This window comes from Phocoena sinus, chromosome 3 (genome assembly GCF_008692025.1).
Source record: "Phocoena sinus isolate mPhoSin1 chromosome 3, mPhoSin1.pri, whole genome shotgun sequence".
NCBI lineage: Eukaryota > Metazoa > Chordata > Mammalia > Artiodactyla > Phocoenidae > Phocoena > Phocoena sinus.
In genome coordinates, this window is record NC_045765.1 from 159,832,356 (window position 1) to 159,854,918 (window position 22,563).

General features: G+C 48.3%; 1 protein-coding gene across 1 annotated transcript in view; it reads left to right on the forward strand.

Moving 5' to 3' along the window:
- The first annotated feature begins 454 nt into the window (after window positions 1–454).
- Window positions 455–22,563, forward strand: part of RETREG1 (reticulophagy regulator 1) — a 123,636-nt gene continuing 101,527 nt past the window's right edge. The window contains exon 1 of the mRNA XM_032626445.1: window positions 455–816. Within this exon, the coding sequence (XP_032482336.1) occupies window positions 470–816 (347 nt within the window). The 5' untranslated portion in view covers window positions 455–469. The remainder of the gene's footprint in view (window positions 817–22,563) is intronic.

Below are 22,563 nucleotides of genomic sequence, written 5' to 3' on the forward strand. Positions count from 1 at the left end.
TGCCAGGAGGAGGGGTGCCCGTCACGCCCGGTAAGGCTGCGGGCTGGGCGATCGGTGGCTTGAGAAAGTGAGGATTCCAGTTGATTCCGCCCGTGGCCCTGACTCCCTTTTAGATAAGTGGCCGGGCGGCGGTGCTCTACTGCGCCGTCCCCCGCAGCTGGAAGGGAAAAGGCGGTCACGCTCCCTCGGTCCCGGGCGGGGTCCCCGCTACCCCCGGGACGCCACCCCGCTCGCACGCCGGGGCGGCTGGGGGAGGCCGCCCGGCCCCGCCCAGCCCCGCGCGAACTGGGCCGCACCCACTTCCCCCGGGAGGCGGCCCGCCGCGGCAGGGGCTGACGTCACAAGGCACCCAGCCGCCGGCGCCCCGCGGTGCGCGCCCAGCGCCGGGACCCGCCGCCCTCTCGGCGCGACACCTAGGCGCGCCCGCGCGCGTGCCCGTGCCAGTCCCCGCCCGCCAGCGCCGCCGAAGATGGCGAGCCCGGCGCCCCCGGAGCCCGCCGAGCAGGGATGCCCGGCTCCCGCAGCCGCCGAGCAGGCGGCGCCGCCGCCGCCGCCGCCGCCGCCGCCGCCGCCGCCGCCGCCGCCGCCGCCCCCCCGGGCTCCCCGCGAGGAGCAGGAGGGGGAAGCGCAGGAGGAAGGGGCGGTGGCGGGCGCGGGGCGGCAGGTGGAGGAGGCCGCCGGCGGGGTGGCCGCCGCGGTGACCTGGCTGCTGGGGGAGCCCGTGCTGTGGCTGGGCTGCCGCGCCGACGAGCTCCTGAGCTGGAAGAGGCCGCTGCGCAGCCTGCTCGCCTTCGTCGGGGCCAACCTGCTGTTCTGGTGAGAGCTCGGGGTGGGTGGGGACGCCGGGGAGGGCAGGTGACCTTGGGGCGCTCGGGGGCGGGCGGAGGGCGCGCCCAGGGCCGGGGTGGGGGGGGGAGGTGCACGCCGGACCCCGCGGAGGAAGGTGTCAGTCATGGCCCACTTTCTCGGCCACCTTTCTCAAACAGGTAGACACACTTCAACTTTCCTCCAGACCCACCTCCCTGTAAACAGTTGTCATTCTCCGTGTGTGTATGCAGCCTCGTGGGAGAGGTGGTGGGCTGACCCCGCGCACCTGGACCGACAGGTGTGCCCAGAGTGCACTTGGTCTTGGCTTTCCGAAACTCTCAGGTCTTGACCTGCTCGCCCAAAGCCTGCCAGACCACAGACACTTGAACTTGCATTCGTTCTTGCACCCAGAGCGGGCCTATCTGGACCAGCTTAGGTGCACGCTGAAGACTGAGCCTGTGTCCATCAGCCACCTGAGATGGGCACTGAATGATTTGTTTTTCCGTTCCCTGGAGGGTTGGGTTTACTGTCTTTACTCCCTGATGAGAAAACAGGCGGCAAACAGGTGGATTAGGTACATCGCCGTGCCCCGCAGGTGTGCAGTGTGGAAAACAGTCGTGTTTTTAGCTGAAGAACAGAGAGAATACACAGGAATGTTCTGTGAAAAGCCCCTGATCAACAGGTTTGTCTCTTCAAAAAGCACCCTTCACCCCTAAAGACAGGGGAAGTGTGTGGCTCCTTTATTGAAGGTCGTGCCCTGTTATCTGTTACCAGTCTGATGGAGGGTGGAGAAAAACCTTCTTTGTCTGCAACTGTGTCCTCATAACAAGCATGACCCACACACTGCAGAATAAGCAGAGCTTCAGCAGTGGATACTTGTTACAGGACATAGATTTCTTAAGCTTAAAGTGAGAAAATAAATGACCGCAACATACACAGCCTCCTACTTTCTAGGTTAGCTCCTTTGACCTGAAGGTTTTTCTGCAGATCTGTGCTAGTCCTGGTTTTTTCTCCTGAAATGAGCTGTTTCTTTCTTTTTTTAATTATTTATTATTTTGGCTGTGTTGGGTCTTTGTTGCTGCACGCGGGCTTTCTCCAGTTGCAGTGAGCGAGGGCTACTCTTCGATGTGGTGCACGGGCTTCTCATTGTGGTGGCTTCTCTTGTTGTGGAGCACGGGCTCTAGGCACGTGGGCTTCAGTAGTTGTGGTGTGTGGGCTCAGTAGTTGTGGCTCATGGGCCCTAGAGTGCAGGCTCAGTAGTTGTGGCACACGGGCTTAGTTGCTCCGTGGCATGTGGGATCTTCCTGGACCAGGGCTCGAGCCCGTGTCCCCTGCATTGGCAGGTGGATTCTTAACCACTGTGCCACCAGGGAAGCCCGAGCTATTTCTTATTAGACCCCCGAACGTGAATTAACTGCACTTCGGGTCTCTTACCTATCAGTGTTTCTAGAGTTTATTCCATAGTTCTGCAACCTGTTATGAAGTTACAGTGGGCACTCAAAAGAAGGACGATATAGTGTCTGATGCTATATTGGGCAACAGTCCCATAGTCTTAGGGCTGGGTCTCCCTCATGTTACCAATGAGGTAAAATTCTCTTTCATAATTTTAAATTTTATTTATTAAAAAAAATAGCCAATAGCCTCCGAGTTCAAAAGTTTAAAGGTACAAAATGTTAAACGCTCTGTAAATCTTTTTCCCATGCCTGTCTCTGGCTATCCACTTTCCTACCAGAAGCAACCAATGTTACAAGTTTCCTGTGTATCTTTCCAGATAGTGCATATTTCAGCAAATACAAAATATTCTACGCAAATTGTGGAATACTATCCGGACTATTTTTCTTCTTAGTGTACTTTGGCGATCACTTCCTTGTTCTTTTCCAGCTGCACAGAATTCCACTGTATGGATGTCACGGATTAACCTGTCTCCTACTGATGGACTAAGATTGTTTCCAACTTTTGCTATGACAGCATTATAGCTAATGGCCTAAACATGCATCATTTTGCATATAAGCAAGTATTGCTGTAGGATGAATTGCCAGAAGTGGAATTGTTGCGTCAGAGGGGGATGTGCACTTGTAGTTGTTTTTCTTTTTTCTTGCGGTACGCGGGCCTCTCACTGCTGTGGCCTCTCCCGCTGCGGAGCACAGGCTCCGGACGCGCAGGCTCAGCGGCCATGGCTCACGGGCTCAGCCGCTCCGCGGCATGTGGGATCTTCCCGGACCGGGGCACGAACCCGTGTCCCCTGCATCGGCAGGCGGACTCTCAACCACTGCGCCACCAGGGAAGCCCTTGGCACTTTTCTTGATGTTATTTTTGGGGAAATGAACTTTTTAAATGCATATTTTTGATTGTTCAGTACCTGGTACCAGCACTAGTGTTCAGGATTTTGAGCCTGGGTTCAAAAGCTCTAACATTTATTACCTGCCCATTATCTGCAAGATTCTAGTGCTGTGCACTGAGAGCACAAAAGCTGAGACTTGGCCATAACAAATGGGTATAACTCAAGGATGAATGGAGCGAGTGTGGTAAAGAGTCAGAGAAGGGATCATTCATTATGATGCAGTTTTTTGGGGGGAGGTGGCATCCTGGCTAGAAGGGACTGTGAGGTCTTCATAAGGAGATCATGCTCGAGTCAGATTTGGATGGACAGGAATGATTTGGGTAGATCTAGTATATGGTTGATAGCATTCCAGTCCTAAGGAATTGTACTTAATGTTTCAACCAATATATTTGACTGATGCAATGCCACATGGGTTGGTGGGGAAAAGCAGGGGAGATGAGAGTGGCTGGGTGTTTTGGAGACGCATCTGGGGGCAGTGGTTGCCTCGAGTGTCATACTTTGTTTTTGGACCTGTTTTTTCTATAGGCAATGGGGACCCAAAAATGCCTTGTAAAAGTGCCCATGGATATTTTAATGGGCAAGTAAGTTGTGGTATGTTTATTCCTACCATAAAATAACATATAGAACAATGAAAATAACCTACAGCTATAGGCAACAACACAGATGAATTTTACAAACGTAATTTTGGGCAAAAAAAAAAAAAGCACACAATATGTACAGAATGATTCGGTTTTTTGAAAACTCTGCAAAACTAAACAGTACTGATCAGAGATATGTTGATAGAAGACATTCTTATCTGCGAAATCAAGAGTGGTTGTCCCTGGGAGGAGGGAGAAGGTTTGATGACAGAGGGCACGTGGAAAGTTTTGGAGTACAGGCAGTGTTCTGTTTTTTGACTTCAGTGGTGGAAGTTACTTGGTGTTCAAGTTATAATTATTTTAAAACTATGAGTGTGTGTGTGCATTCTTATCTTTGATATATTTTTTGAAAAATACTAAATAACTCTTAAAAAAATTGGTATTCACTCAGAGCTCAGAGGAGTTTGATAAAATACAGACCATGTAGCACCTGTCTCAAGAAGCAGGGTTTCCACAACCTGAAATAGATTGCCCAGCAGTCTAATAGTCCTAGAGTTGGGTCTCTCATTTTACCAATGAGGGACATGTTTGTGAATTCTTTTTCTTAATTTAAAATTTTATTTATTAAAGAATGGTCAATACAGCCTCACAGTTCAAAAGTTTAAAAGTATAAAATGGTAAACAGTTTGAAAGGCTCTTTCCGACACCTGTCACTGGCTACCTGTCTCCTTCCAGGGGCAACCAGCGACACCAGTTTTAAGCACACCATCAAATAGAATGAACCCAGTGAAACGGAAAATACCCATTTGCTTTTGTTTTTAAAGAATTAGCTGCTTGCGGTATACTGTCAATAAAACGCACACACTCTAAGTGAACAGTCAAATGTAAACACCCATGGAACCACAATGACAATCAAGGTCTAGAACATTCCATCACTCCTAAAGATTACTTTGGCTTCCTTTCCCACCTGTACCCACCCAGGGGATTGATCTGTTTTCTGTTACTATAGGTTAGATTTATCTTTGCTGAAGTTTCATATAAATGATACCTTATGATATGATGTGTTTGTGCCTGGCTTTGCTTACCCAGCATAAGGCTTTGTGATTCATCCCTGTTGTGTATGTCAGTTTGTTTGTTTCTCGTTACGGTTGACTAGGCTGCCACTTCGGGGATATACCTCAATTTGTCCATCCATTTGCTAGTCGATGTTCTTTGGGGTCGTTCGTTTTCACGGTTGGCTATTACGAGTAAAGCTGTTGAAAAAATTCAGGCACAAATATTTGTGTGAAATGTCTGGTTTTGGTGGGAGGAGTGTGGCAAGCTCTGGCCATGCTTTATATGGCCACGTGGCAGTTGCCTTGGGTAGCAAGGGCTGGAGGATTATGTCTCTCTTCTTGCTCTCATTGCTGGTCATGATACTGAAACCGAATGCCACACAATGCAGCCTGGAAAGCTGCTCGGATGTGATTTAGTCTTGAACCCGCAGTTGGAGACCACGCGTGCAGAGAAATCTATGCTGGGCCTCTTTCCTCAGAGCATCTGGCACTACCTGATGACATTACCCTCCACTTGTATAAATAGTTCAACTGCAAGACACTGATTAGCCTGAGGTGATGACACAAGGGCATGCCCTGCAGGAGACCTCGGGTCCTCTAACTTTTGCCGTATTTCAGGCTGGGCACCTGTGCCGTCTGGAATGCCCAGGATCCACTTAGAGTCCTTGGAGGCCTGTCCTCCAGAGTTGGTTTGGAAGGTTGCAGGGTCCAGCTCCCACTTGATGTCAAGAGCCCCTCTATGCCATCGCTGATGGGTTGGGCCAGCTTGCATTAGAGCAGTGCCCCTCAAAGAGCGATCTCTTACTGGCATCATCGTGGCCGTCACCTGGGTGCTTGTAGAGATGCAAATTGTAGGCTCCACCCCACACATACGAGCCAGAATCCCTGCGGTGGGGCCAGAGCATCTGAATTTTCTCCCGCTCACCAGGTGACTCGAGTGTGAGAATCACTGCATTTGAGCACTTTCTGGGATCATGAACTCTCTTCTCCATGAGGCAGCATTTCCACTGCTGGACAACTCTGACTAGCAAATATTTTTCCTATACTGAGTTAAGCTCACCTCTTTGTTATCTCTACAGCTGCCCAAGGTCCGGGCTCCCTCCCCAGGACAGTCCTCTGTCTGTTTCAAGATTTGTTCTGTTCTCCATTTCTGTTGAGTCTTCTTTCCCCCAGAAGAGAAATCCTGGGCTCCTTCCACTGACCAGCCTCTTCTAAACATGCTTCAGTTTGTATGTATTCCTCCTCAAATGCAGCATTCTGAGATGATACGACCAGTGTGTACTTCTCCCCATCTTCCTGGACAGCATCCTTCTCTTCACATGGCCTGAGACAGAATTTCTTTATTCTACTTGATAGTAACTCCTTTGACAGCTACTACTGTTAATGATTGCTGCTGCCATCAAACTATACCTGCGTATATAACTATATACGCAGGTATAGTTCGTCAGACTACAACTAGTAAAATTATTAAGGATGCTCACGTTTAGCACCTCATTTAAATCTTACAGCAACCAGTGAGGCAGGTATTATTCCCCTTTTACCCAAGAGGAAACAGGCCCACAGAAGTTAATTGAGTTGTTCGCGATGACTTTAACCTGTACTATTCAATAGAATATTTGCAGTGATGGAAATAGTTGACGTTTGTGCTGTCTGGTATGGTAGCAGGTAGCCTATTGTGGTTATTGAACTTATGACATGTGGCTAGTGTGACTCAGGAAGTGTATTTTTAATTTTCTTGAACTTAAACTTCAGTTCAGATAGCTACATGTGGTTAGTGGCTACCCACATTCAGTAGCACAGTCCTGACCTGGGTCACGGGCCTGGGTGATGAAGCCATGTCCTTTTCTGCAGATTCAGTGTTTCTTTCTTTTTAAAAAAAACAACTCTGTCACTCTAAGGAATAATGGACGACAGATATGGGAATCAACAGGGCTTACATTTTTCAATACTACAGAATTTCACTTAATAGTTTCAGCATGGGGTGAAGATAGTTATGTTGGGAGAGGGTGGGTTCTGCATTGAGAGGGATCATTTTTAGCCTGTTAGCGAGTCTAGTTCACGTCCCTTGCCTTATCTCAGCTTCCTCTGGGCATCAGGAGCCGTGGGAGAGTGTCTGCTCCAGGCCCACATGGTGTTGGGTCCATGGGGTATACCAGAAGTCCCAGGTCTGCACTTGGCTCTGAGAGCTTACTCTCTGCTTTAGGAGACATGGCTGGTTCAGTGAATTGATTGAAACAATGCACCACACTTCTACATTGTATGCCACAGTTTCTAGGGCTTTATAGTTTAGGAATAGTGGCTATCAGAGGGGTTTGGAATACTTGATGAAAGCTCTGTGCGATTTATTGTATGTATAGGCCTAGCAGAGGAGGTGTAACTATAAAAGTAAGGTTAACAGTGAGGGCTTTCCACGTGGGACAAACCCAGGTATAAATGGGGGATGCGCACTGGATGTTGTCACTCTGGGGAGACTCACCTGCCTCAGGCTGAGGGTACATTGGGGAGCAGGAAAGAGAAATTATTATTCTTGTGTGCACGGAACCAGCATGGGATCTGAAACACTGTAGATGCTCAAAAAGGTTTAGTGAACTGGACTGGACTAGAGGGTATTCCCCTAGCCTGGACAGGGCAGGGCTGGTTTAAGGAAGGTCTTGCAAAATAGAAAGGCTTCAGGTCATTGAAAATAGTTGTGGACATTTTTCATATTCAGTAAATGTTTCTTGAGTAGTGGCCTCATGTGCTTGTTCTTAGACCCAGGAAATCTTTCACGAGTTCCCACGTAAGGCTGTCCTCTAGGCCTTGGTCCTTTAGCACCAGGAACTGCTGGTTGAGGACCTAAGAAATGGGGCCGTTTCTACCAGATTAATGCTCATTCTAGAAACCCTTCAGGTTTTCTTCTCTAGTGTAATAACCACAGAGCTCATCGTTAGTGATTTTGCACAATTTTATGGTTGTGCCTATTTGGGTAATAACTTTCCCTCAGCTTCTTTTTGCTGCTGTTTTTCCTTCTTATCCTGTTGTGTGTGAATGTTTTTAAGCTGCCTGATTGATCGAAATGGGTACAAATTAATGAGGTGTATCATTATCACTAGCTGCTGGGAATACAGTGATGACTAAGACACATTCTGATTCCTGGTGAGAAGCACAGATTAGGAAGCAAGTAATTCTCAGGTTATGCTATGAGCACTAAATTATCATACATGGGCCAAGATGAACCAATAGGATTTCCTTAGGCAGCAAATTGGGGTATGGAGATTGGGGAAAAGACGGGAGAAGCAGTATGTAAAAAGTGGAAGAGAACTAATACATATTGAGTAGCTATTATGTGCTAGGTACTCAGTTAACTGATGGAAGCTTGAACAGGGTACACAGTAGCACTCATAACTATTCATTTATATAGAGAGAGAGGGGAAGGGAAGGGGAGAAGATGGGAGGGGAGGGGAGGGGTGGGACACGTATTTTATTTTCTAGAGGGAATATCCACAGGTGAGTTTGGAAAGAGAAACATTGGGGTCAGTTTCTGAAGAGTTTACTATTGGATTGTGCTAAGGAATTTGGACTATATCAAATAAGCAGTCTTTGTCTATTACTTTTATGTAAGTACCATCATATATATACCGTCATATAGCCATAGTCCCTTTATCTTAAGACCTCCATTCAAAAATTCAACAAATATTTATTGTCTACTACATGCTGACACTGTTCTTGGTGCTAGAGATGTAACAGTGGACAAGAAAGCATGAGATCCCTTTTCTCATGGAGCTTGTATTTTCGTGGTGGAAATGGTGGAAGAAAGACAATAAACAAATGCACAAAATGCTAGGAGAAGCTAGGTGCTGTGGAGAAAACTAAAGCAGGGACAAGGGACAGGGAGGGACAAGGAGGTGCTACTTTTCTGGGGTAGTCGGTGCAGGCTTCTCAGAGGAGTGACTGTGAGCTATCGCCTGAAAAGCACATTAGCGAAGGATCCAAGCAGCTACTTCTGCAGCAGAATGCTCCAGGCAGAGGGAACAGGGTGTGCAAAGGCCCTGGGGTGAGTGGGCTGAGGGTGTTTGCAGAACAGCACGGAGTCCAGTGTGGCTGGAGCTGGTTGAGCAAGCATGAGACACCATTAGTTTTAGCTCAGAACTTCATGCAGCAAGTGTGTCAGACTATGCTTACCGGCTTTCCATCATCCGCCCCCCGCCCCCCGCCGGTGAATGAGAGGAGCGAGAACCTGGGGCCAGAGGTGGGGCAGGACACCTCTGCAGGAACACGTACGTGGTGGTGAAGAGAGGCAGCGGGGTGGGGAGACTGGCGATAAAATCAGGATGACTGAGTGATTTCTTGGATGGGAGAAGAGAGGGGGTGGGGGAGTGACTCAGCCTCCGAGGGTAAATGAGGAGTGGCTGGTGTTAACCATTCTGAGGGTCCCTGGGGTTGCAGCAGGGGACGGGTTGGGTTGAAGTACAGATGTGTGTGTGTTGGAGGTGGTGAAGTTTCCTAGGGACCGCCTGCTGGGCTGTATGAGAAGAGAGCCTGGGGAGAGTGTGAGGAAACCGACCCCAGCAAGGTGGTGATGAAGGAGCATCTTCGGCAGGAGGGTCAGAGCGCCGCGAGTCCCAGAGGGCGGGGTTCCCCGGGAGCCAGGTGAGGTCGCAGCCGGGTCCGCTGGGGTTCCATCCCAGTCACACCAGAGGGGGACCCTCCCTTCCTCCCAGCCCCTCACCACCTCCCCCTGCTGCAGCATCATGGCTCAGTCTCTGTGGAGGACACAACTCCCTACCCTGCCCTCCAGGGCCCCTCTGGGATTTGGTCCTCAGGCCAGATCCTGACTTGGCCAACGGGAGTTCAGACAGTTGAGGAAATCCGTTCTCTCCGCGGTGCCTGGCTTTCGTGCCTACCAAGATAGCCGATTTTGAATGTCAGAAGCATTCTGTTGTTAGCTGTTTCTGTTGATTCCAGCTGTGGAAGAAGGACCTTGGTCCTTGTCTTTGAGGAAGGAATTCAGCAAAGGGACCAAGACTGTGAAATAGAGACAGTATTTATTAGAAGCACAGTACATGTAGAAGAACACACAGGCAAACTTGGGGTGAGTTGCGTGCAGTCGGGGTGGCTTAGGTTGCTTACATGGGGGCAGTTTTCCGGGTTGTCTCTGGCCAGTCATCTCACTTGTGCTTTCACCTGATCCGGGCCCAGTGATCCTGCTGGTATCTTATCTCGAAGTATCAGCAGGAGACCAGTTGCAGCCCCTCAGCCTGGAGCCAGTCTCCTACCTCCCTGTGTTCACTCCTTCTGCAGAGTCCTGAGCCCGCCCCCATGCCATTTTCCACCTGCTCTGCTGATGCCCGATGGGTCCTCTGACAGGTGTGGCATTTGTGAGGATGGGGGAACGGAGAGGGAAGGGTGGAGACAGGGGAAGGGAAGAGGGACAGCAGGGGCCTCTGGGGAAGCCCGTGGCGGCTGGGCTTAGAAGGACACCTGCTCCTCTGACACCTGAGGACCAGGGGGAAAGGTGGGCACACCTGGAGGGCAGGTGGCTAAGGGTCACCTGCCAGTGGCAGCTGATTTCTCTTTGGAGGAGGGTGAGTTCCTGAGATTGAGCGGGTTGAGGGCGGATGAGCCTGGCTGTCGCTTTCGTGAGGAAGGAGATCCACGTTTACAGGCCCTCTCTTGTACAACTCTATTTTGCTGTTGCTCTTAGCATTTTTTTCTGTTTGATCTTTCTAACTTTCCAGCATTTCTGGAGAGCTCCTTTTGATAAAGGTCAACTCTATCAGACCCCCACTTCAGTTTCTCTTCTCTTTCTTTCCCTGGGAGCCACCCTTCTTGGAGTCTTCCTCCCCCTGTTCTGATCTAGTCTGATTGTCCCCTGGGTCTTCTGTCCCTGCAAGACATCTGCGTCGTCACCCCGTTCCCCCTCTCCTGTGTGAGAGCCTCTGTTACTGGACCCCTGCTGAGAACGGGGTCAGGAGAGTCAGCAGCACCTGTTTCTTCTCCTTGAGATTATTCATGATGGTTTAAGGTCTAAGGTTTTCTTGTGTTTGCTCTGAGTTCTTGGCGTCTGTTTTCTGTTACGGGACTCTTTCTTGGTGGGCTTTTCGGTATGGAGAGAGTACATCCTCTAGCATGTTTTAGAGGACTCGTGTGCAGAAAATATGTTTATCCCACCCTTCCAGCTGATTGCTGGTTTGGCTTGGTTTAGAACTCTGGGTGGGGAATAATTTTCCCTTAGAATTGTGGAGCACTGCCCTCCTTTCTTGCTTGCTTCCAGTGTTGCTTTTTGCAGATGGATACCTTTCCAACGCCTGATCTCTTATAGATGGTCTGCAATTGGTCCAGCTATTGGTTTATGGTTTCTGGTATTTGGGTAAGGAGTCAGTCTGACTGCTGTGTTATTATAGCTTGTGCATTAGATCTTCGGGCAAGCTTAAAGCATTTCTTTTCGCCTTTCTTACTTCCGGGACTCAATGTTTGCTTGCCATGTAAAGGCTGCATCTGACTTCGGTGGTCCATTCTCGAGATGGATGGAACTGAATACAGGGCTTCTGTGTGCCTCCAAAGGTGACTCACGCATTAAAGAGCCTGAGTGGCACCTCCCCGCCCCCCCCCCCCCAATCGTGCAGGGCTGCTGCCCTGGCTGGCTCCCACGGGCTTGGCTGAGTCGTGCCCCGGGGGGTGGGCGTCACGCCTGGCACCTGGCCCGGCTTTGCAGGAACTTGCGATCCTAGGATAGGCTGGGCCTAATTGAACTAAAAGGCAGAGAGAATTCATACCTTGACCTCATTAGCACAACGCTCAAAACAAGTAGTGTCCTAACTTGTCACAGACCAGGGCACCTTGAGTCCAGAGTGTCACTGTTTACATTCGAGGTCTGGTTTGGAGGCAGATGCTACGTTGCTGCCCCTTTCTGCTTGTGTGCTTCCAGAAAGCCACACTGGCGCTCCTGGGTGTGTGTTTTGCTGATCTGTGTAGCACTGAACGAAATGGACATCCAGAGTCGCAGATTTCAGCCCAGGAGTCATAGCATGAATCTATTAGAATCAGCTAGGACCGCAAGCTCCCCAGCTCTTTGGAGGTACTGACCTGCTTTTGGTATTTCAGACAGCTGGGGAAGAGGCTTATTTCCGTGACAAGGTTGCACTCACTCTGACCTAGTAAACTGTGCTATGTATTTTGTTAGCAGCTAAAACCTTTCAAAAGAAGGCACCTGTATGATGAAATAAAAGGTAGGGAATCCTTGCTTCAGTTTTACCCCCTCATTTTATAGATGAAGAAACTGAGTCCCAAGGCCCCACGATGAGCTGGTGACAACGCGACCCTTTCTGAAAACTGCACGCCACCAAGTGTGGAAGCCGTGAGCACGGGGAAACTTAGGAAGGTAATCACAGTGTTCCCAAGGGCAGAACCGCCCACCACATGATCTTATAGGCCCGTGTGGAGACTCTGCTGAGTGGATCCAACCACACCTCTGGGGTTTTGAGCGTCTGGAGTTGGTGTATTGACAGATCTCCCCAAGGCTCAGCAGGCCCCTCCAAAGCTCCTAGCCGTGAGCTTCAGGCCTTCCCCCGGGACTTCCCCCTCCCTTCTTCCCTGCTGTCACGTAAGCCAGAGTTTGTAAAAGTCACTTTTGACAAAAGGAGACTTTCTACTGCCCTCAGTAGCCATGGCTTGCGTTTGACTTGCACATCTACTCAAAGCAAGATGTTTACCATCCAGCTGATGGAGTACCACCTTCTTTCAAATGATGAGGGTAACTCGATCCTGGGAGACCTTTCCTAGGGAGAATTCTTGTCACTAGAAAATGTATTTATTATTCAAAGGAAATATTTTTATATGTTCCTGAACTGCAAATGGACAGTTATGTTTGCTCAGACGCCACCAAGACCTGTTGAAATGAACATCGACCCGGTCCGTTTAATAGCTATATTTGTTGTCAAACCCAGCTTAAGGGCTTTTCTGTTGTTAATAAAATCTCTTGAAAAGAGCTGTTGATCTCTTCTCTTCCAGCTCTCCTGTAGCTGGTGCACATAATACGGGGTGATCACAGACAAAAACATGCATGCCCTCAGTGTTTAAAAAAATTCAAGCTTTCCTGAGAAATAACAACAAAATATAAAAGCAAGGACTAAAGCTATCCATTCAGACAGCAGGGTTCAGGGGCGGTGGTGTGCAAGACTGCCGCCGCTGCCGACTTGCCCATCCCAGGTCCCCCGAGGAGAATTTCACCAGGAGTCAGGAGGCAACCTTGTGGTCTCTAGCCCTGGGTTGCTCATGAATTTCATAAAATCCAAATCCGTCTTTGTATATGGAGGAAATGGCTCATAAGCTGGAGGAAGGGACATTATATAAAATTCCTCTTGCCAGCTGAGTTCCTGTTCCATGAATGGATATATCTTGCGGGTATTGACTGTAGTTTGGAAACCGTACTTCATCTATTAAATCATCTTTTTAGGAATGACTATATCTTTTCTTGCATACCTTATGAATTTAACTTCCAGTTACCTTTGGGATAAATTCAAAACAACAGCTTGCATTGTCGCGTCGTGTAGAGTATCAGAAAGCTTTAGTGAGGGCCTTAAACCAGTTTATTTTCATAGTTTATGGAAAAACTGGTACATGTGTTAAATTTAACCTTTATCTAATAGGTGAATCTAAATATTTAAAGATATTTGACACTAAAGTTTCGCTTTTGCCTCAAGTTCTAAGTTCCTTAGAATAGCTTTTAAAATATAATCTAGTGGAAATGGAAAATATCCTAAAGTTGCTTTTTCTGTTTTTTAATTAACTAGCATGAATGAATACTAGCTTTCATTTATCAGCGTGGAAATTGATAGTTTCCATTAAAATGTTTCACTTTTTTTTTTTTTTTTTTTTTTTTGTGGTACGCGGGCCTCTCACTGTTGTGGCCTCTCCCGTTGCGGAGCACAGGCTCCGGACGCGCAGGCTCAGCGGCCATGGCTCACGGGCCCAGCCGCTCCGCAGCATGTGGGATCTTCCCGGACCGGGGCACGAACCCGTGTCCCCTGCATCGGCAGGCGGACCTCAACCACTGCGCCACCAGGGAAGCCCAGAATGTTTCACTTTTAATAATATCACTGAGTATTGTAGCTCTGATGTTGCCCGTGGAATCTCTGCTGTGTATGGGTTTGCCTGGCGCAGAAGGTGAATGTCTTAAGGCTCATGAGCCCAAGATTCATGACATGCTTGCCGTGTGTCTGTGGCATGCAAAAGCATGGCTGTTAACAAAAGAACCATGGTTGAGTATTGTCTTTAGAATGTCAGTGACGATCTTTGGCTTCTAGTTAGAAGAACTCCCAGATGTGTAGAAAGAAGCCCAGACACGTATTGTGTATGGGTGTGGCTTTCACATAAGCATGGCTGCTCCAGCGATGAGGATGCCTGCGCTGGCCAGGGCACCATCCTCCTTGACCTGACCAGTCACGTCGATAGCACAGTAAAGCTCGCAACAGGGCTTTATTCAGCACGGTGGCAAGTTAGGAGAGCCAGACTGACTTCCCTTTAAAGAGATACAAATTAACCTAAGCCAAGGTCCCAGGGCCATCTGTTATCCGTTGCTTCTCAAAAGGTCTTCAAAAACTGTGCAGACATTTCCACGCTTCTTATGGAATTTCCCCCCCATTTTGGCAAGCTGTTACTGTTACAATAGTGTGCTTTGGGAAGTTCATGATTAATGATGACGTTAATTACACGCATGATTACTTAATTACGTTAATTGACTCATCCATTCAACAAACATGGAATGAGCTACAATGCAGAAACGCATTATTGAGCACCTGCTTTTGGCCAGGTGGTGACCTCATCCAGGGGTGACGCTGGTGATCCGGACAGAGTGGGTCCTCCCCTCATGGAGCTTACAGTTTGGTGTCAGCAAATGATAAACAAGTGAACGAGCAAATGATATACAGGTGGGAGTCAAGATCGAGTGCATGAAAGGAAAAAAACGTTTTTTCTGGGGAAGCAATGGATGACAAATGGCCGATGACAGTCGGCCAAGGAGACAGGTTTTCAGGGTTGTGTTGCTACTGGGTGTGACCCCGGGGCAGTGTCTTGACCTTGTGTCTTTACCAAGCTTTTGAAACGCCTTTTGCCAAAGAACTCCTGTCCTCCTCGTTCAGAATAGCCAATCCCTTTTGGGGGAAAGCAGGTTTGAAGTTCTGATGTAGCTGACTGCATGGTTGGGTTCATTCTAAAAAGACATGTTAAGAACTGACCAAAGGCATCTCTCTGTCATTTGTAAGTAGAGTTTTACCTCGCATTCACTTCTCGTCCGATTGAAATGCCAGCTTATGATTGAAATGTGGATCCTATTCAGTGCCAGGCTCCTGGTGCTTGCTCTTTGTGGCTGCGTTGAGGCGTTTTCTTTTATTGTTGGTGTTTAACGCCACATGTTATAAACACAGAAGCTGAGTCGCTCTTTTGGAGAGCTTAATGAGAAACTGTCACCTTTGCTCATCACGTGTGCTTTTACTCTGCTTCCTGGCATTGTTTTTCATGGGCGTTGTCTGTATGTTTGGAGAGTTAATTTGGCCCTGGGAATCTCAGGTGGAATTCTCAGGAGGACATTTGTTTTCTGCTAGAAGTTGGTTCGGACTGTGCTAAAGGACGGCTTTGTTTCCCTTGTTTAATTAGAGAGAGCTGTAGGGCTGTTCCGGCCGCCCACGGGTGTGCACGGGAGGGCAGGCCTGCTGGTGATGCTCCCACCTTCTAGCACAGCCACGGGAGTCTGGAAACTGCGGGTGCTGGAGCGGGTGGCATTACTCCCTCCTATAACACGTCCAGTCACTATTTATCTTGTCTTCCTCTTTTATTGCTCCTTTTTGGCAAACGGTGAAAAGCATTAAAAACAAACAAACATCCCAAGAGGTTCACTTTTTTTAACCATTTTTAAAAAATTGAAGTATAGGGCTTCCCTGGTGGTGCAGTGGTTGGGAGTCCGCCTGCCGATACAGGGGACGCGGGTTCGTGCCCTGGTCTGGGGGGATCCCACGTGCCGCGGGGCGGCTGGGCCCGTGGGCCACGGCTGCTGGGCCTGCGTGTCCGGAGCCTGTGCTCCGCGGCGGGAGAGGCCACAGCAGTGAGGGGCCTGCGTACCGCATTAAAAAAAAAAAATTGAAGTATAGTTAATTTACAATGTTGTGTTAGTTTCTGGTGTACAGCAAAGTGATTCAGTTATATATATATATATATATATATATACACACACACATACTCATATGCATACATACATATATATGTATCTGTTCTTTTTCAGATTCTTTTCCATTATAGGTTATTACAAGATATTGAATATAGTTCCCCGTGCTATACAGTAGATCCTTGTTGTTTCTCTGTTTTATATATAGTAGTGTGTATATGTTATCCCAAACTCCTAATTTATCTCTCCCCCATCCCCTTTGGTAACCATAAGTTTGTTTTCTTCGTCTGTGAGTCTATTTCTGTTTTGTAAATAAGTCCACTTGTATCATTTTTTTTAGATTCCACATATAAGTGCTATCATATGATGTTTGTCTTTCTCTGTCTGACTGACCTCACTTTTAACAAGTCAGGGTTGCATTGTTGTTCAGATCATTATTGCGGCTCCCAGGCTCTCAAAGTGAGCTTGGGGTGGTGGTCTGTGACCTTCACTGCTTCACCTACATACTCGTTGTGTTTTATCGATTGATCCTTTTCATATTAAGAAGATAAGGAAATGTTCACTGTGTTAGTTTGCCTTCTTCTATTGGGGTGAAAAAGGGTTTTCCTAATGATGAAATATCAAGTTCTTACCGCAAAGAGGCCTTCTCAGGACCAAATTTGTGGCTGTCATTTTGCATCTCAACTCATGGTTTGAATTCCTGTGGGCTAAGCTTAAACCGGAGTAATCGTCTTTTATTTTCTCTTTGCCAGTTTCCTTATCTTTTTGTATTTTTTCCGTGTTATAGTGGACATTTAAGCTCTCTCAATTGCTTTTTGGACTGAGATATAGTAGAAATAAGTGCTCTCAAAGGCAGGCTAGTGTGTGTGTGTGTGTGTGTGTGTGTGTGTGTGTGTGTGTGTGTTTGGCGGGCGGGGGGGGCTAAGGAGGAGGGGTGAACTAGAGGTGAACTAGCTTCTAGCAAGATGAGCCCAGTTAAAGGACTTAATCTTCTGAGCTTCGGTTTCCTCATTTGTCAGAAACAGTAAGAATTGTGGAGCGAGCTGCCTCACGTCTGTGGCACCCCGGCTGTGAACTCACTCGGGCCAGAGCCGTTGTCCCGTGGTTCTTTTTCCGAATCACAGTTTCCCACTTAAAAATGTTCCATTAAATTTTATATTACTACTTGTGTGTGCTATATACGGAAAGTTAGTTTTAAAATCACAAATTGTAAAAGAAGACATTAAAATATTACTTTCAATAAAAATAACTTCTTAGGTGCTGGAAGCCTGGTTTGCGAATTGCCTTGCACTTCCGGGGCCAGGTTCCACTAATCCACCGGACAGGGCGGTTTCGTTATAGGGGGAGCTCGCTCCCGCCCGTGTGTTCACACACGCCCTCCGTCTGAGCGGGTGGGAGAGGCTCTGCTTGGTTTGTTCCTCAGACCCTGCCCAGGGGTACTGGAGGTCCTGGGCTTGGAGTCGGGGGACCCTGAAGAATTGGCAGCCATCAAAAGAGATTCATTCTCATCCCAAGTTTACTCTTGGTTTGGAATGTTCCAGAAACACTGTCTGGGGAATTTCGAGGACTGGGGTCCATGAGGCAGCTACCGGTTCTCTCTCATGCCTTGTGCACGGATGCACAGGCCTCTCTCTCTCTCTCTCTGTATTTCTGTCTCCACTTCTGTTTTCTCTTTTGATTAGACCCATAGGAAAGAACCAGAAAGGGTTTTCCGACCCGGATGACACAACAAGTCTTGGGCCTTGAGGTGGCACTGCCAATCACAATCCAGCTGGACAGTGGCCATTGGCATGTGGGCCCAGAGTGGGCCTTCCTGAGTCGGAATACTGGTGCCCAGATATTTGCTGTGCTTTCTCCTGTGCCTCCGGTTTGGAGGTGGAGTTTCCAGGGGTCGTGGCTCCCCCGTGCACTGGGAGTGATGGCCTACGTCCCCCGTCCTGTGCCAGCGACTAGAAGGACATCCAGTGGACCTGCACACACCGTTTTTATTTTTACTCAAGTTTTGAAAACATTTCCCACCCTGGGTTGGCCAGGGAGCCGCACCAGGTAGGATTGTAATCTCCAGCTTTGACTGACCCGTTCCCGGTGTTGCCTTTTGCAGGGACAGACGCCCACGTGTGTCATCACTGTTCTGCCCCCTGAATGTATCTGTGGAAACTGTGATGACAAGAGTCCACATCCCGTTCTGGGTGTTATGTGGATTTGGGGGAACATTTTGGCATCCAATAAGAAACGTAGGTGATGTTCTTCCTGGGACGGCTTCTGGATGTGGTTTTCCTGATAGTAAGGGAATGTTTGTGTGGGGAGGCTGCTTGCCCGTATCCTAGGGAGGCTGTGTTCATAAACGGGGTGACCCTGGGTCAGCCCTGCTGACCCGCACGGCTTTGGTACACTGATAAAGGACACTTGATCTTGGCCTTCCGATGAGTGGCCCTCCCAGGATGGCAGAATTACTAACTCAGTGCTCAGTCTTGATGTTTTGGACATTTGAAACAAATCAGATACCTGCTTCTCTGCGTTGTGTGTTTGTTTGGATTTAGTGGGTGAGTGTCTAACTTACCGTCCAATCCTAAGTATGCCGGACGAGGTGTCAGGCAGGATACTGTGGCCTCTCGGATCTGAAGTCACCTGTTTGTTCTAATCCACACAGTTTCTTACAGTTTGTTCAGCTGTTTCAGCCTTGGTCTCTTTGGCAGCCTGAGAGAATGTCTCATTTTCTAGCAGGGAGTTTAGGAGAGACAGGGTGGTCCTCAGATCTGCGGGGCTGACCGGGCCGGCTGCAGGCTCGTTCACCTTGACGTAGAAGTGGACCTCGTAGTGGTCAGTTCAGTCCAGACACTTGGCTCAAGGGGTGTAGAAGCCTCAGTCCTAGTTCTGGAACATCGTGGCCTCAGACTGGGAGGGAGAGCGTCTGGGCTGTGTGAATCTTGTTGCCGTGCCTAGGATCTTGACAGGGAATGGTCATTCCAGGAGGCCCCTATCTGTGTGCCCGTGATCTTGGACAATGTGTATTAGAGTGTGATCGGGGTTCTTTCACCTGGAAAGGGATTGGCTGGAGCTGGGGAGGCAGAGCCCTGGCCAGGCTTCCCATGAAGAGGGGGAGGAGAGGGTAGGGATGGGCTGGGCCAGGCCAACCAGCAGGGCAGAGCCAAGGTGGGGTGGGGGCCACGTGGAAGCAGCGGGGCTGAATTCCAGTTGCTTGCATCCTTGGGTTTTCGCAGTGAAGGAGCTGGAGGCACAAGAAGATCATCGACAGCTGTGGCAACGCTGCCAGTCTTGGAACTGCACAGTGGCTGAATTCCTTTTGGGGGACCCTGGACAGGGTCAGGTGCATTGGAATGGGGTCTTGAACGGAATGCGGATGTGAGCTGATGAGTGGGTGACCACAGCTGAATGGGCATTTAAAAGGCAGGAGCCCATATGACAATTGCTCTTTCAACCCTGCTATCTAGAACATTCTGGTGCTTTAGATTGGTTGGTTAAAGTGAGATGCCAAGGGACTCCATACATGGTGTGTAAGCAGGGAAGTGGACTTGGAGTCAAGAAGACCCAACTCTTTCAATTAGAGGCTGGACAGTTTTAGACAAACTGCTCTAACCTAGTCTATTTACGAGTGTATAATTTCCACATATTAACTTCATCGGGTGGTGCAGGAGCATTAAATGAGAAGAAGATGTAGAAAACAAACTTATGGTTATCAAAGGGGAAAGGAAGTGGGAGGGAGGGATAAATTAAGGGTATGGGATTAGGGGCTTCCCTGGTGGCGCAGTGGTTGAGAGTCCGCCTGCCGATGCAGGGGACGCGGGTTCGTGACCTGGCCCGGGAAGATCCCACATGCCGCGGAGCGGCTGGGCCCGTGAACCATGGCCGCTGAGCCTGCGCGTCCCGAGCCTGTGCTCTGCAATTGGGAGAGGTCACAACAGTGAGAGGCCCGTGTACCGCAAAAAACAAACAAAACAAACAAACAAAAAAGAGTATGGGATTAACAGGTACAAAACTACTATACACAAGAACAGATAAGCAACAAGGATTTACTGTATAACCCAGGGAGCTATATTCAGTATCTTTTAATAACCTATAGTGGAAAATAATCTGAAAAAAAAAGTATGTAACTGAATCATTTTGCTGTACACCTGAAATTAACACCTGAAACTAACAATGTTGTAAATCAATTATACTTCAACAAAAATTGCCAGGAAGATGTGAAAATATCTAGCAAATGGTAAATCCTCATTATGCCCCAGCTTCTTTCTTTCTCAGGCAGGCCCATGATGGTTCATTGAATTCATTACTGTATGTCTGGCCCCCCTACCCCCTACCCAAGAGCTAGTCTTAGAAGCCTCTTTAACCCCTGCCACTGTGTCTTGTGCCCGGTGTGTGCATTTTATTTATTTATGAAGGAAATTTATTTATGAAGGAAGAGGCCCCAAGTTCAGCTTGGATTTGGATCAGTTGTGAGGTATTGCTTCTAGGTTTACGGTTCATGGACTCAGAGAATGTCTGGTTGGGAAATGCCTGGGGAGATCATTGCAGCTCAGTGTTTGCAAACCCAGCTTATTAACACGTAGATTCGTGTGCCTAACCCCAAGCATTCGTCTCTCCCAGGTCCAGGATGGAGCCCAGGAATCTGCATTTGAAAAAAGTGTCCTGAGTAATGTGATGGTCAGTCATCTTGGAAGGACTTATCTAGACACTGTCCACTTTACAGATGAAAATACTGAGGCGTAGAAGAGGAGGATGGAGGTGTTTCTTACCAGCTGTGTGATTGGGGCCAAAACTCAAACTCTGCAGGTGCCACTGGGCAGACACACAGTATATATCTCATTGCCATTTGCATACAAACCCATGTAAACCAACCGGGCTGCCATGACAACAGCTGCTTGACCTCGTATTTATTTCTTTTTCCCCCTCTGTGCGTCTGGGTTTCACTGTCCGTTTTCTGTACAACCGCCACCCCGCCGTCATCCCTCTTATCCTCCTGTTGCTCCACTGCAATGCGTGACTTTGATCAGATCTCTTCTTTCTTCTTCTAGCTCCGTTCTGTGACGGAATCTTGGAGTTAGTATTTAACTTACTGGTAACTCAGCCGGAAGGGGCAGCAGAGGTTGGCTCACCCAACCCTGCTCGGAAGTCAGCTTCTACTGAGCTGCAGTGACCACCTGGGACAGGTGTGAGGCAAGGTGAATGGGCAGACATTATACACTAGGAGGCGCTAAAGAGCCCACCGCATGGCCCAGTGCTCCTGACTTGATTTGCCTGTGGCTTTTCTCTTAATTCCATTGCAGAGCTGGGGTAAGGCAAGCCTGATTTCGCCTTGCCTTGACCTCAGATGGACTTGGTTCCACTCCAGCTGCGCCCTCGCCCCTCCCACTCTCCAGGCTCAAGAACGCAAACTCCCCGCTGCTCCTCCCCACTGTCTTGTGGCTTGTCCAGCGTGCCTTGCTGAGCTGGGCACGTTCCCTGAATTCACTGGATTATCGCCACCGGTTTCTACTGGAGCCAGCCCGACTCGGACCCTTTCTGGTTGCTGCAGTGTGACGCCTCCCTGCCTATGGGTGGCTTCCAGAATTTCTCACCTCCCTCTGTAAAGAAGCTCGCCTGTTTATTTTTCTTCACGCTTGTCACCTCTCTTGCTTCTAATTCACTTTTCTGGTCATCACAACTAAAGAAGTACTTCTCTGGTGAAAAAAAAAGAAACGCCTCCGAGTTTGACTTAGTCTCTGATTTGCAATGAATCGAGTCATTATCTTGTTCCATTGCATGATTACCCTCTTTTTTCTCAATTATTTAAAATCATATATTTTGTTGATTCCTAAGGAATATATCCCCCTTCTCCTTGACATACCTTCACGTTTACACAGGTTTGAAATTGGGATGCGTTTTACCATTCAGAGGGTCATAGCTTATTTGCCAGCTTCTTTTCCCCCTTAGTGGTGTATAGTTCGGTTTCACGTCGCGTCTTCAGACAGTATTTTTGCAGGATCTGGATAAAAGACCAGGAAAAATTGAAGCCAACTTCAGAGAAGATTCAGAATTTTGCGATATTAAGGAAGATGGCTGCCAGTGTGCCTAACACTTGAGAAGAGGACGGAATTATTTTCCAGAAAGATGTGATCTGGACTTTGAACAGGGTTGGATAAATCATATGAGGTCCTTCTTTTACAATTAGAGCCACCATTACATTAAATAAAGCCAATGTGCACGAAGGACTCTATCTAGGCAGTCAGTGGTTCTATATATTTCAGTAAAGGAGAGCTAAACCTCCTTTTTAGATCTCTCTTTTGAAAGAGCTACAAAGCAAACACTACAGATTAATTCCTGCATGAGAACTATGGAGGGTTCTAGTGCATTTGTCCGTAGACTTCCTTTCTCTGAAGACAAAAATGTGTATTTTAGCTGCTGACAGCCTTCATTTCATAGTACAAAGTGGGTTATGCTTTACCCAGAAATGAGGGTTAGCTTTTTACACACGGGATTAGCTAAACATCCCATGGGATGTCCTTTTCATCCCTTACCAGAGAAGTTGCTCTGTTTGTTTTTGTGAACTATCCCTTTCTTTGCTTTTACAAGAAATTTATCCTGTCGAGCCATTTAATTTGGCCTTGCAAAACTTACCATGAAGTAGTGGAAGATGTAGTTAGGCTT